Raw genomic sequence first — 14,965 nt, 5'->3', positions numbered from 1 at the left:
CTATCAGTGATACCATATGTTAGGACTGCACTGGGATTCGGTGGCATGGTGCTGCGCCGCTCAGCTTCACCCTTCGGATTAGAAGGATCTCCGTGAACTCAGGAGCCCCCAGGTACACTGCTGCCTTCGTGCCCACCATTGCGCTGTGCAAAGATGTGCATGTCACTCTTATTATTGCCCCACAAAATTGGGCAATTCCATATTTTCTTACATTTTGCCATTCATATAATTTATTATGAAGCTAGAAAAAAAAATGATATGATAAAATAAAGTGTGTCAATTAAAAGTACAACTTCTCCGACCAAAAATAAGCCCTAATGCAACTTTGTCAGTGGAAAAATAAAGTTATGGGTCTTTGACAGTGAGGTAGGAAAAACATGAACCAAATACAAAATTTTCTGGATAATGAAGGGGTTAAAGGAGTATTCCGGTGGAAACCTTTTTTTTTTTTTAAATAAACTGATGCCAGAAAGTTTAACAGATTTGTAAATTACCTCTATTAAAAAATCTTTACCCGTCCAGTACTTATTAGCTGCTGAATACTACAGAGGAAATTATTTACTTTTTGAATTTCTTTTTTGTCTTGTCCACAGTGCTCTCTGCTGACACCTCTGTCCGTGTCAGGAACTGTCCAGAGCAGCATAGGTTTGCTATGGGGATTTTCTCCTGCTCTGGACAGTTCTTGATACGGGCATCAGGTGTCAGCAGAGAGCACTGTGGACAAGACAAAAAAGAAATTAAAAAATAAAAGCATTTCCTGTGTAGCATACAGCTGCTAAATAGTACTGGAAGGGTAAAGAGTTTTTTTAATAGAAGTCATTTACAAATCTGTTTTGCTTTCTGGCACCAGTTGATTTAAAAAATAAAAAAAAGTTTTCCACCGGAGTACCCCTTTAACCCCTTCATTATCCGGCAAATACCGGAGTACCCCTTTAACCCCTTCATTATCCGGCAAATACCGGAGTACCCCTTTAAGCACAGAAAGATGTATTTTTTTTTTTTTTTTTAAATCAGGACAAGACCACAACATAACAAAATGTGCAAAAAGTGAAAGGGTCTGAAGACTTTATGTATTGTATACTGATGTACACGTAAATCTGTACGGTACATAAGAGCATAAAGGTGTTATCCCATCAGGGGAACCCATGTTCAAATAGTCCACATAATGTTTTACATCAAAATTTCTGCTGGATAAAAGGGGGTTAACCCAATGGGAAAACCCAGTAATGACAAATGTTAACATAACAAAATCATATCTGTATTCCTCTACACCAGTGTGCCTCCAGCTGTTGCAAAACTACAACTTCAGCGACAATGCCTCCTGACGAAGCGCCATATTGAAAAATATGTTGGGGTAAGTGCACGCTGGTATTGACTCGGCATTGGGTGTCTATTTTCCCTTCATTGGCTTTCTTATGATGGAGGTTTTATGTACTCTAGTGCTAATATTACTTGTATATTTACTGTTCTTCATATAGCTATACCCTATTTGTCTACCTTAGGCCTCTTTCACACTACAGCTATCATCCTGTAAAAAAAACCTCCATTATCACTCACGGCAAAAAGTCCTCAAAACGGCCGTCAAAAAATCCTAGTCATGTCAATGGGATTTTTTGAACATCCTTTTACATCAGGTATGTCAGTTTTTACTAATTCAACCAGTCTGGCTTCAAGGAGAACGCCGGCTCCACGTGGCGCAGGATACAAAAATAGAGTTAGTTTATTTCCCAACGTGTTTCGCTGCGGGAAAGCAGCTTCATCAGCCATGCCTGATGAAGCTGCTTTCCCGCAGCGAAACGCGTTGCATCTTGGGAAATAAACTACCTCGATTTTATCTGCTCTCCATTCCTTTTGTATCCTGCGCCACGTGGAGCCGGCGTTCTCCTTGAAACCAGACCGATTGAATACCTTGCCTAGCCGGAGGGCTGCGGATACACTTACCTCTTGATGCGCTTACCATTGTTGTGCATGACGTTACACAACCACATCTGGTGAGCTGCTGTCTCTTTTATCACACCAAGAAGCACTCTCCCTTTTCTCCCGTTTTTACGTCAGTTATTTTTTGCCGACACAAAAGACGGTGCATGCACAAATTTTTGGTCCGGTAAAAAAAAAATTGTGAAAAAACGGACGTTAAAATTTAACATTGAAGTCTATGGGAACCGGATGTTAAAAACAACAAAAAAAGAAAAAAAAAGAAAAAAACATCCGTTATCATCAGTTATTGTCAGGTTTTTTTAGCATCCGTTTTTTGTACTGAGCATGCTCAGTACAGCTTTACAAAAAGGGTTAAAGACCTGATAAAAAAAAACGGATGTAACTTGTAATAACGGATGATAATGGATGAGCAACATCAGTTTTTTAAAGAAAAAAAACATTAAAAATAACTGAGGATGGTCGTCAGTTATCAGTTATTACCAGTTATTGCATCAGTTTTATTTATTTTTTTGATCAGTTATTGTAAAATAACGGCAGTAAAAAAGCAGGATGATACCCATAGTGTGAAAGGGGCCTTACCCTGCTATATTTGTTACTTCATTTTTGGGATATCAATGCTTTTGTCTTTACCATGTGCAGGTCTCCAGCGATGTATTTATTGCCTCTATATTTTAACATATGTTTTTATGTTGATAATATGTTCTCTAGTAAAGATTTGTAGTGTTTTTCTACTTGTCTTGTGTTGTGCATTTTTCTTTGGGAGGTTTATATAATTTAAGTGCACCTGTAGTATTGTGCATTATATTTAAAGATTATAAAACTACAACTTCCAGCATGCCCGGACAGCCAACGGCTGTCCGGGCATGCTGGAAGTTGTAGTTTTGCAACAGCTGGAGGCACACTGGTTGGGAAAACTGCTCTACACCCTTAAGTTGTATACAGGAAAATGTATTTCTGAACTTTGGGACTCGATTAGGACATCTAATGGAATATTTAATCACCTTAAAGCACAACTGTCATGATTTTTTAGTCTCGGCGCTCAGTGAGGAGTGCGCTGTAGCCGGCACGCATTTCAATCATTTCTATGGGAGCGCTGAAAAGACCCAAATACAGGTCTCTGGCATCATCGGCGCTCCCATAGAAAATAATGGAGTGCATGCTGTCTACCGGTAGAGAGTGCCTGGGTCCCATCCTGAAGCTCGCGGGGGGGCCCCAGGGGTTGGACCCCCAGCGATCAGCTACTTATCCCCTATCCTGTGAATAGGGTATAAGTTAATGTTCATTGGAGTACTCCGTTAAAGCGCAACTGTCATGATTTTTTAGCCCCCCCCCCAGACTACTACAATGTTGTTACAGATGTCCATAACGTGAGTGTAACCATACCATTATCGCTTTTCCTCCTTTTATAACTTATAAAATACATTTATCTAGCGGCCAGGCACAATTGGATAGGCTTGGCTTGGGGTTCGCAAAGCCCTGCCGCCGCCATGCCTAGCCTCTCCTTTCAGCGCTGGGACCGCTGTGTAGTAAGATGCAGTGCATGCATCCCTCCCTTCCTTTAGTATTGCACCTGTGCAGGGAGCGCATAGGCAGCAGGAGCGAGCGCTCGCTCTGTCAATGCAGGGTGGTAGCGCACGCACGTCAGGAGGGGCGCATGCGCTGTGGATGCGCTGTGCAGTGCTGAAGGAGAGGATAGGCATGGCAGTGGCAGGGCTTTGTGAACCCCAAGCCACGCCTATCCGACTGTGCCTGACCGCTGGATAAATGTATTTTATAAGTTATAAAAGAAGGAGGAAAAGCAATAAAGGTATGGTTACACTCAAGTTATGGACATCTGTAACAACATTGTAGTAGTCTGGGGAGGCTAAAAAATCATGACAGTTGCACTTTAAAAGGAGTACTCCAACGAACATTAACTTATACCCTATTCACAGGATAGGGGATAAGTGGCTGATCGCTGGGGGTCCAACCCCTGGGGCCCCCCGTGAGCTTCAGGATGGGACCTAGGCGCTCTCTACCGGTAGACGACATGCACTCCATTAATTTCTATGGGAGCGCCGATGATGCCAGAGACCTGTACTCGGGTCTTTTCGGCGCTCCCATAGAAATTATTGAAATGTGTGCCGGCTGCAGTGCACTCCTCACTGAGCGCCAAGTCCTGTCCCGGTGAACGCAGGGGGCCCCAGAGGTCGGACCCCCCGCGATTAGCTACTAAATTCCCTATCCTGTGGATAGGGGATAAGTTAATTAATGCTGGAGATCTCCTTTAAGACATTTATAGAACTTTTCACATCTGGTCCCGTCTCCAGGACCCCCACCTAGCAAACTAAAGCAGCCAGCGAAGGTTACACAAAAGACCAAATAGCGCTGTACATTGGACCCACCATTACTGAGGGTTACAGGGGTCTGAGAAACCAAGGGAGAGACCAGAAATGTAATGGTAAAGATGGGGGGGGGTTCCTCAAATCTGAAATCTATATGTGTTTGTGAGGTAAAACAGAGATACCTTCATTTTACATTCATAAAATCTTCATTTTATTGCCAGGCAAACGTTACACCAATATAAACATTTCCTGACAGAGACCGTAATATTTCAATTATAAACGTAATATAAAAAAAGAGTCTATCTTCCCATCCACACATTCAGTAAACAAGAAAAGTGCAAAATAGTGTTTGTACAGTGTTTCCCTTTAGCTCCGTCAACCATGAGGTAACATAATGTCTCATATACGCCATACATTTTCCAGGATGGTTCTACGTAGGCAGCAGAGCCCGGTCAGTATATGTCCATTTTAGTCCTATGCTGGCCATACATTACTGATCGTTCTGCTAATAGTGGGTCCTAACCAGGGTGCCTCCAGCTGTTGAAAAACTTCGGCTGTTTGGGCATGCTGGGAGTTGCAGTTTTGCATCCTATTTAGGAAACACTGGGTTAACAGCTAGCTCTCCCACCATGAATGCACACTCAGTATGGCAGAGCATGCACGCGTTTTAGTAAACAGAGAAAAACTGCTGCCAGACTCCTCATCTCCCCAAGATATGGGAAATGTTGAAAGACAACATGCCTTATTCTTCTCTACCCCCAAAATCTACAAATCGGGGGGGGGGGGGGGGGTGTATTCACATCAGACGAGACGTATGGCCATTAAATCTGATGTGTATGGCCAGTTTTATTTTAAGCAGCAGATTCACCCCACACGGAGACGTACGAGCGCTCAGACGGCCGCACAACAGTCGACTTCCAACCACATTGCCCAGCGGTCAGAACAGAGCGATTACAGTAATATTAGTATTGTAAAGGCTTTGGGCCTACACTTAGTACTTAGAACTTAGGGGGAAATTCATCAAAACCCATCCAGAGGAAAAGTTGCTGAGTTGCCCATAGCAACCAATCAGCTCGCTTCTTTCATTTTCCAGAGGCTTTTTCAATAATAAAAGAAGCCATCTGATTGGTTGCTATGGGCAACTCAGCAACTTTTCCTCTGGACAGGTTTTGATGAATCTCCCCCTAAGTGTCCCAATGTCAGACATACCTCACAGTTAAAATTGAAAAACATTGGGGGAGATCTATCAAATCCTGTCCAGAAGAAAGTTGCTGAGTTGCCCATAGCAACCAATCAGATTGCTTCTTTCATTATAGAAAAGGCCTCTGGAAAATGAAAGAAGCCATCTGATTGGTTGCTATGGGCAACTCAGCAACTTTTCGTATGGACAGGTTTTGATAAATCTCCCCCCATGGTGTATAAAACCCAAACGTAAGTTAAAAAACATTTTTTTTTTTTGCACAAAGATTTATCTTCTGCAATAAAATAAGTCATTGGCACATGCCAGCAGATGCCAGTGTTATATATATACAAGAATATACAAAAAAAAAAAAAAAAAAGAATAAAAAGTAAGTCACAGGTGGTATTTGGCAGGACTTTGCTCCCTGAGGTATTGCAAGATGTCGGAGGATAATGTATCATGCCATAGACGTCCAGGTGACAGTATCGTGTGTTGTTTCCTTAGCTTATATTAAGGTTAAGAAACAGCGCAGGCTGCCAGGCTCCGGATAAAATGGAGTTGTGGCATACGAGGTAGTTCACAGATTCCACCAGATTAGTCAATCTGCATGTCGGTAACATCTTCATGAGAAACTATTTTTTCCTGTGGGGTAAAAGAGAACAAAAATCAAATGACGTGTGTGTTTGTGTATATAAAAATTTTTTTTTTTAATTATATATATTTTATACTCTTTCACTTAAAGGGGTACTCCGCCCCTAGACATTTTATCCCCTATCCAAAGGATAGGGGATAAGATGTCAGATCGCCGCGGTCCCGCTGCTGGGGACCCTGGGGATCGCCGCTGCGGCACCCTGCTATCATTACTGCGCAGAGCGAGTTCGCTCTGTGTGTAATGACGGGCGATACAGGGGACGGAGCCGCGTGACGTCATGGCGCCGCCCCTCGTGACATCACGGCCCGTCCCCTTAATGCAAGTCTATGGGAGGGGGTGTGACGACCGCCACGCCCCCTCCCATAGACTTGTATTGAAAGGGTGGGCCGTGACATCACGAGGGGCGGAGCCGTGACGTAACGATGCTCCGGCCCCTGTACTGCCCGTCATTACGTGCAGAGCGAACTCGCTCTGTGCTGTAATGATAGCACGGTGCCGCAGCGGGGATCCCAGGGGTCCCCAGCAGCGGGACCGCAACGATCTGACATCTTTTCCCCTATCCTTTGGATAGGGGATAAAATGTCTAGGGGCGGAATACCCCTTTAAAGGTTACCTTTCATCAAAAAACTTTTGACATATTATAGATTAATGTATGCAGAATAACTTTCCAATTGCATGTATGCTTCCTTCTATTTAATTTTCCACTTTGAAAAAATGACCACTAGAGGTCTCCCTACCAGTCCTGGCCACAATCCCTTTTTATAGATTTCAGACTCATGATGGAGTCCTAAAGCTCATACTGCAGACGAGACACAGACAAGCTCAGCACTGCTCCCTGCCTGTCAATCATACAGGCAGGAGCCAGCACTGTGCTCATAGCACCGCAGGGCATACTCCTGACTCCTGCCTTGCTGCATGCCCTCATTCATTTTACTATCTGAGCTCTGATCTTTCTTCTCTCTGCACATGCAGGTGTAAACAGAGAGGAGAAGATTCAGAGCTGCCAGATGAGCTTGTCTGTGTCCTGGCTGCAGTCTGAGATTTAGGACTCCAGCATGAGTCTGAAATCTATAAAAAGGGCTTGAGGCCAGGACTGGTAGGGAGACCTCTAGTGGTCATTTTTTTAAAAGTGGAAAATTAAATATAAAGAAGCATATTTTTTAATAACATGCAATTTGAATGTTATTCTGCATACATTAATCTATAATATTTAAAAAGTTTTTTTTTGATGAAAGGTACCCTTAAATCACTTTGCAATGGGTTTCTAAGTTTCTATGTTGGTGTTTCCAAACTAGTGTGCCTCCAGCTGTTGCAAAACTACAACTCCCAGCATGCCCGGACAGCCGTTGGCTGTCCGGGCATGCAGGGAGTTGTAGTTTTGCAACAGCTGGAGGCACACTGGTTGGTAAGAACTGTCCTGTTCTGCCTAAAATTAACAAGGATGTCTTGAAGATAGTTTGGAGGTACCTGGGATGCTATATGCATTAAAACTACGACCATTACTCTGGTTACATATTTTCATTGTCATAAATGTTACTTTTTCCGAATCAACTGGTGCCAGAAAGTTAAATAGATTTGTAAATGACTTCTATTAAAAACCTTAAAGGGGTACTCCGCCTCTCGACATCTTATCCCCTATCCAAAGGTCGCTGGTCCCGTCGCTGGGAACCCCTGCGATCCCTCCTGCAGCACCGGTCATCTGGTGTGTCTATGGGAGGAGGCGTGGCAGCCATCACGCTCCCTCCCATAGACTTGCATTGAGGGGGCGGAGCGTGACGTCACGATCCTCCGGCCCCTGCATTTCCAGTCATCAGGCACGGAGCGAAGCTCACTCCGTGCACCAGATGACACGGAGTGCTGCAGGAGAGACTGCAGGATTCCCAGCTACGGGACCCCCGCGATTAGACATCTTATCCCCTATCCTTTGGGGCGGAGTACCCCTTTAATCCTTCCAGTACTTATCAGCTGCTGTATAGTACAGACGAAGTTGAGTTGTTCTTTTCAGTCTAACCACAGTGCTCTCTGCTGACACCACTGTCCATGTCAGGAACTATCCAGAGTACAAGCAAATCCCCATAGCAAACCTCTACTGCTCTCGACAGTTCCTGACATGGACAGAGGTGTCAGCAGAGAGCAGTGTGGTCAGACTGAAGAGAACAATTTAACTTCCTGGTGAGCATACAGCAGCTGATAAGTACTAGAAGGATTAAGATTTTTTAATAGAAGTAACTTACAAATCTGTTTAACTTTCTGGCACCAGTTGATTTGCAAAAAATAGTTTTCCACCGGAGTACCCCTTTAAGGCTTCTTTCACACTGCTGTTGCTCCCCATTGAGAATAGCCAACAAAGTCACTTTTTATTTTTCTGACTTTAACGGCCGTTCTCTTAACGGGGAGCAACGGCAAAGAACGGGCCCCGGCGGCTCCCATTTACTATTATGGGGGCCGCCGGGACCGGTTATGAATAGCAGGAGAACAAGACACATGCTGTAATTTATCTCCCGCTATTTTGCAGCGGCCGTCACACTTCCGGGCACCAACAGCAGTGTGAACGGGACCTAAGTTGAATGCGTAAGTCAAGATGGCAATACACATTAGATTAATGCTGTACAAATCACTGATTTCAATAGGAATATCTGGCCATCTAATGTTATACGCTTGACAGCAGATGTTGGGGGGCGGAGAAGAATTTCTGCGCCCAACTATTTTGTTCTTTGGAAGAAAAGCCAACAACAGAGGTTTCTGGTAGTGGATTTCTCTCTTTTTGGAACACATGAATGCTTGGCTGAGCCAAGGGTGAAGCAAGCAGTCAGTCAGCTGCCAGCTATCTGAGATGGATCGCCAGCTTAAGACTGAATTAACAAGATACAAGTAAGAAAAATAAATCTGGTAGGGTAAGGTCAGGTTCACATTGCTGTTGTGCTCCGTCCCATTTCGGATGGGACGGAGCACAACTGACACCATCGGGTCCCGGTGGTTCCAATTGACTTAAAGGAGTAGTCCAGTGGTGATTCAGTGGTGGGCAACTTATCCCCTATCCTAAGGATAGGGGATAAGTTGCAGATCGCGGGGGGTCCGACCGCTGGGGCCCCCCGCGATGTCCTGTACGGAGTCCCGACAGCCCGCGGGAAGGGGGCGTGTCGACCTCCGCACGAGGCGGCGGCCGACACGCCCCCTCAATACAACTCTATGGCAGAGCCGAAGCGCTGCCTTCGGCAATCTCCGGCTCTGCCATAGAGATGTATTGAGGGGGCGTGTCGGCCGCCGCCTCGTGCGGGGGTCGACACCCGCTATCTCGGCGGAGAGCCGGGGCCCCGTACAGAGAGATCGCAGGGGGCCCCAGCGGTCGGACCCCCCGCGATCTCAAACTTATCCCCTATCCTTAGGATAGGGGATAAGTTTTTCACCACTGGACTACCCCTTTAAATCCAGTAGTTTACTGGAGAAATCAAATAATGCATGCACTATTTATTTTTTTCCCCCTCTAAACTCCCGTCATTATGACGGACTTACCGATGCAAATGTGAACCTAGCCTAACATTCTTATAGAAATATTAAAAAAAAAATACACTATATAGAAAAAAGTATAAGGACACAGCTCTTAGACTAGGTTCACACTGCGTTCCTGCCCCCGTTAATTGTATCTATCGGCATCCTGCCGAAAACGAGATGCTGACATGTACTTTGGGAGTAGGTGACCCCATTCACCTCTGTGGCTGAACTGAGTCACCTAGTAACTCCCTTTGGGAAGTAATACAGTCTCCGTTATGAGTCTGCTTAAAATAGCGTGTACACCCAAAATCTAAACCCAGTCCGCTGATCTAAACCCAGTCCGCTGCTCCCGTTAACAGTATACCTAGTTTTCGGCAGGATGCCAACAGATACAATTAACGGGCAGGAATGCAGTGTGGACCTACCCTTAAAAGGGGTACTGCACTGAAAAACATTTTATTTTTATTTTTTTTAAATCAACTGGTGCCAGAAAGTTAGAGATTTGTATATTACTTCTATTAAAAAATCTTAATCCTTTCAATAATTATCAGATGCTGTATGATCCACAGGAAGTTCTTTTCTTTTTGAATTTCCTTTCTGTCTGACCACAGTGCTCTCTGCTGACACCCCTGTTCATTTTAGGAACTGTCCAGAGTAGGAGCAAATCCCCATAGAAAACCTCTCCTGCTCTGGACAGTTCCTGAAATGGACAGAGGTGCCAGCAGAGAGCACTGCGGGCAGGCAGAAAGGAAATTCAAAAAGAAAAGAACTTCCGGTGGATCATAACAGCAGCTGATTAGTACTGGAAGGATTAATTTTAATTTTTTTATTTTTTTTTATAGACGTGATTTACAAATCTGTTTAACTTTCTGACACCAGTTGATTTACAAAAAAAAAATGTTTTCCAGTGGAGTAACCCTTTAAAAGATGTAGTCCGATTGCTGGAACCCCCCGCGATCTCCTGTACAGGGCCTTGGCTCTGCGCATGAATGAAGTGTGGTGACCACAGCATGACGCGGTGGTCTCCTTGCATCTCCTCCATAAGTGAGCCGGAGATACACGAACGCTGTACAGGAGATTGTGGGAAGTCCCAGCAGTCGTACACCTGCACCCCCTATCTTCCCCCACCCAGGGTTTAGGCTTCGTCCCTTAGTTCCGATAAAGGGAAATCGTAATGCTTCAGCTACCAAGACATTGTGCCCACCTGTTGTCCAATGGTGGAATTACACCGTCCCTATTGAAATCAATGAGCTATCTGTGTAATGCATGGGAGCGTCAGGTCCTCCGGAGCTCGAGTTGCTCTGTGTAGCTGCTCTGCTAACGGCTATGTCAGTGTTATGTCTCCAGCTGTTGCAAAACTACAACTCCCAGCATGCCCGGACAGCCTTTGGCTGTCCGGGCATGCTGGGTGTTGTAGTTTTGCAACAGCTGGAGACACACTGTTTGGAAAACACTTGGCTATGTTCTTAGGATGCCTTAATAGGGTACCTGAAAAGGCTTTTCCTAAACTAATCAACTCCTTTAAGAAATGCAGAAAAATGAAAAATTTACCCAGCCTCCTTGCTGCTGCAGCCAGGGAACAAACATGTCCATATACTGAAGACTGTAGCCCATGAGGGTGTGAATGGCATGGCTATTAATCCCGGCCACTTTCCTGGTAAGCTCCATAGTCAGGGCGATTTTTGTCAGTTCTGGGCTAACGCTTGAACCCGCTTCACTCTTCTCTACCTCCACGTTGCTGGTGAAAACTTCTGCAAGGCGGAAGAAGCTGCCGTAGGACAACCGGCTGAGGCTGTTCCTCAGGAAGGGATCCTTACTGATCTGCAGGATAGAAATCAAATCAATAAAATGGTGTCATGTGCATACAAAAATTTATTTATTTTATTTTATTTTTTACTATATTGCTGGGAATGCAAAAATAAAAATAAAAAACAACATACTCACTACCCTACCTCTCTCCCTCAACCTCCCCACTAGTCGCACTGGCTGCTACTTCCAAGACAAACTTGTCTCTACGGTGATGACTGACTAAGGGAAGGCACCTCTGCAGTCAGTAATTGGCTGAGCAGTCAGTCACTGCCGTCCTTTTTGAAAGTAGCAGCCAGCGCAACCAGGGGAGAGCCCAGAAGCAGCAAGGTAGGTGAGTATGTGTATTTTTTTTTTTTGTTGCAGCCCCAGCAATATATAAAAAAAAAAAAAAAAAAATGTTAGTATCTGGAATACCCTTTTAAAACTATACAACTAGAGATGAGCGAACTTACAGTAAATTTGATTCGTCACGACCTTCTCGGCTCGGCAGTTGATGACTTTTCCTGCATAAATTAGTTCAGCTTTCCGGTGCTCCGGTGGGCTGGAAAAGGTGGATACAGTCCTAGGAGACTCTTTCATAGGACTGTATCCACCTTTTCCAGCCCACCGGAGCACCTGAAGGCTGAACTAATTTACGCAGGAAAAGTCATCAACTGCCGAGCGGAGAAGTTTGTGACGAATCGAATTTACTGTAAGTTCGCTCATCTCTATATACAACCTGTCAAGGGTGTAGATTATAAATATAAAGTTACATGTAACTATTTTTCTTTGCATTTATATTCACACAGTATGCACATGTATAGATGTTGTTGTGTGATCGTACTTTCCTTTCATGACCCTGTTTACTATACTAAGGCTTTTCCTCTCCCCCCCAGGCCCACTTTCATTCACAGGCAAACTTCTCGAACAACAGGCACTTGACTTTCCTTTCAGGCTCCCCCCGGCGTCCCATTCAAACCCCCGAGTAAAGACCATTAGCATTCTGCCATGTGAATTAGAAATGTAAATTTCTTATAGGCTTCACAATGTAGGACTGACAAAGCAACTGGAAAACTTTTCCCCAATTTCCATTACAACAGAACAACCTTCTTAGCATAAATGGCTAAAGCCAACTGCAAATAAAGACTTCTAGTCGGTCCATACACGAAAGACCTATATGAAAGGTGTGGGCACCTCCCAGCTGTTCTCCATGGCAGATGTTGGCTTTGAAAACGCCCAATCTTTTGCCCTGCTGAGAATAAAACACGCACACCGATATGAGTATGCATGTACGTATGGAGGTCAAGGGAGATTTCTTTTTTGTGTTGTCCGCAGTGCTCTCTGCTGACACCTGATGCCCGTATCAGGAACTGTCCAGAGCAGGAGAAAATCCCCATAGCAAACCTATGCTGCTCTGGACAGTTCCTGACACGGACAGAGGTGTCAGCAGAGAGCACTGTGGACAAGACAAAAAAGAAAAGAATTTCCTCTGTAGCATACAGCTGCTAATAAGTACTGACGGGATTAAGATTTTTAAATAGAAGTAATTTACAAATCTGTTTAATTTTCTGGCACCAGTTCATTTAAAAAAAACAAAAAAAAAAAACGGAGTACCCCTTTAACCCCTTAAGGACCAAGCCCATTTTCACCTTAAGGACCAGGCCAATTTTATTTTTGCGTTTTAGTTTTTTCCTCCTCGCCTTCTAAAATCCATGACTCCTTTATATTTCCATCTACAGACCCATATAAGGGCTTGTTTTTTGCGTGACCAATTGTACTCTAATGAAACCTCTCACTTTACCATAAAATGTACGGCGATCCTCCCCAAAAAATTTTTAGGGAGGAAATTTAAATGAAAACCACAATTTTGCACATTTTGGAGGGTTTTGTTTTCACACTGTACATTTACGGTACAAAATGACATATGTTCTTTTTTCTGTGGGTCAGTATGAATAAAATGATACCCATGGCTAGACACTTTTATATTTTCGTACCGCTTAAAAAAAATCTAAAACTTTTTGTACAAAATCAGTAATCTAAAATCGCCTTATTTAGACCACCTAGAACTTTTTCATTTTTCCATATATAGGGCGGTATGAGGGCTCATTTTTTGCGCCGCCATCTGTACTTTTTATCGATACCACATTTGCATATATAAAACTTTTAGATAATTTATTAATTTTCTTTTAAATAAAATGTGACAAAAAAGCTGCATTTTTGGAATTTTTTTATTTTTATGTTTACGCCATTCACTGTACGGGATAATTAACATTATATTTTGATAGTACGGACATTTACGCACGCGGGGATACCAAATATGTTTATAAAAAAAAAATTTACGCTTTTTGGGGGTAAAATGGGAAAAAGGAACAATTTTTATTGGGGAAGGGGATTTTTCCCTTTTCTTTACTTTTTATTTTGACATTTTTCAACTTTTAGTTTACACTTTTTATGTCCCTATAGGGGACTATCTATAGCAATTGTTTGATTGCTAATACTGTTCAGTGCTATGTATAGGACATAGCACTGGTCAGTATTATCGGTGATCTTCTGCTCTGGTCTACTCGATCGCAGACCAGAGCAGAAGACCCCGGGAGACAGCCGGAGCTAGGTGAGGGGAACTCCGGCCGCCATGCTGGATGATCGGATTGCCGCGGCAGCGCTGCAGGCGATCCGATCATCCAAAGTACCGCACTGCCGCGATCTGTATTGATCACGGCATCTGAGGCGATCGCGGATGTCGGCCATTACGGGCGGGTCCACGGAACCTACCGTGTATGACGCGAGCAACGGAACGGTTATACACAGGACGTAAATGTACGTCCTGGAAGTCCCGCCAAACCAGGACGTACATTTACGTCTGTGGTCGTTAAGGGGTTAAAGGGGTACTGCAGTGCTGGACAAAAGGATAGGGGATAAGTGTCTGATCACAGGAGATCTGACCAATGGTACCCCCCGCGAACTCTTACGCTGCGTACCGGCTCTCCTTGTGCACAGAACGGGGGTCAGCACACACCCTCCATTCATCTCTATAGGAGAGCCAGAGATACCCAAGCTCTGTTCTCATGTTTCCCCGGCTCTCCAATAGAAATGAATGGTGTGCCGACCCCCGCTCCGTGCACGAGGAGAGCTTTGGATCGGAAATAAAATGTCCAGCACTGCACTACCCCTTTAACTTCAAAAGTTATCCCTTATCCATAGGATTGGGGTAACAAACTGATTGGTGGGGGTTTGACCACTGGAGGCGCTCTTTTCATTCCATGGACAATTTTGTCCCTATTCTCGGGATCTACTGGGCCCCAAAAGTCAGATTGGTATCCCCTTATCTTTTGGATAGGAGAGGACGTGGATGAGGTAGGTAGTAAATTATATAACTAACTCAAATATCCTTTTATCGAGCCCAAAACATTCCACTACACATTCATTACTTGCAGAATCCGATTTGACCCTCAGCAGGAGAAGCATCACATTCCTACCATTGTCTATCCAGGCGTAGCGACTCACATGTATGTGTGGTTAGGCCACGTAGCGCAATTTAGGTGAATGCGACTGAGGTACAGGAGCGTGTATCTGTAGGTACTGACAACCCAC

At 44.2% G+C, this 14,965-nt stretch overlaps 1 protein-coding gene across 7 annotated transcripts in view; it reads right to left on the bottom strand.

Moving 5' to 3' along the window:
• Positions 1-5,782: 5,782 nt before the first annotated feature.
• BCL2L12 (BCL2 like 12) overlaps positions 5,783-14,965 on the bottom strand; it is a 60,930-nt gene continuing 51,747 nt past the window's right edge. For all 7 annotated transcript variants that reach the window (XM_056543970.1, XM_056543968.1, XM_056543972.1 and 4 more), the window contains exons 6-7: positions 11,138-11,407; positions 5,783-6,084 (exon numbers count right to left, since the gene is read on the bottom strand). In XM_056543970.1, coding sequence (XP_056399945.1) covers positions 6,037-6,084; positions 11,138-11,407 — 318 coding nt within the window. In that variant the 3' untranslated portion in view covers positions 5,783-6,036. The remainder of the gene's footprint in view (positions 6,085-11,137; positions 11,408-14,965) is intronic.

The sequence above is a fragment of the Hyla sarda genome, chromosome 10, assembly GCF_029499605.1.
Source record: "Hyla sarda isolate aHylSar1 chromosome 10, aHylSar1.hap1, whole genome shotgun sequence".
Classification (NCBI taxonomy): Eukaryota; Metazoa; Chordata; class Amphibia; order Anura; family Hylidae; genus Hyla; species Hyla sarda.
This window is presented reverse-complemented; position numbering and strand designations above follow the sequence as displayed.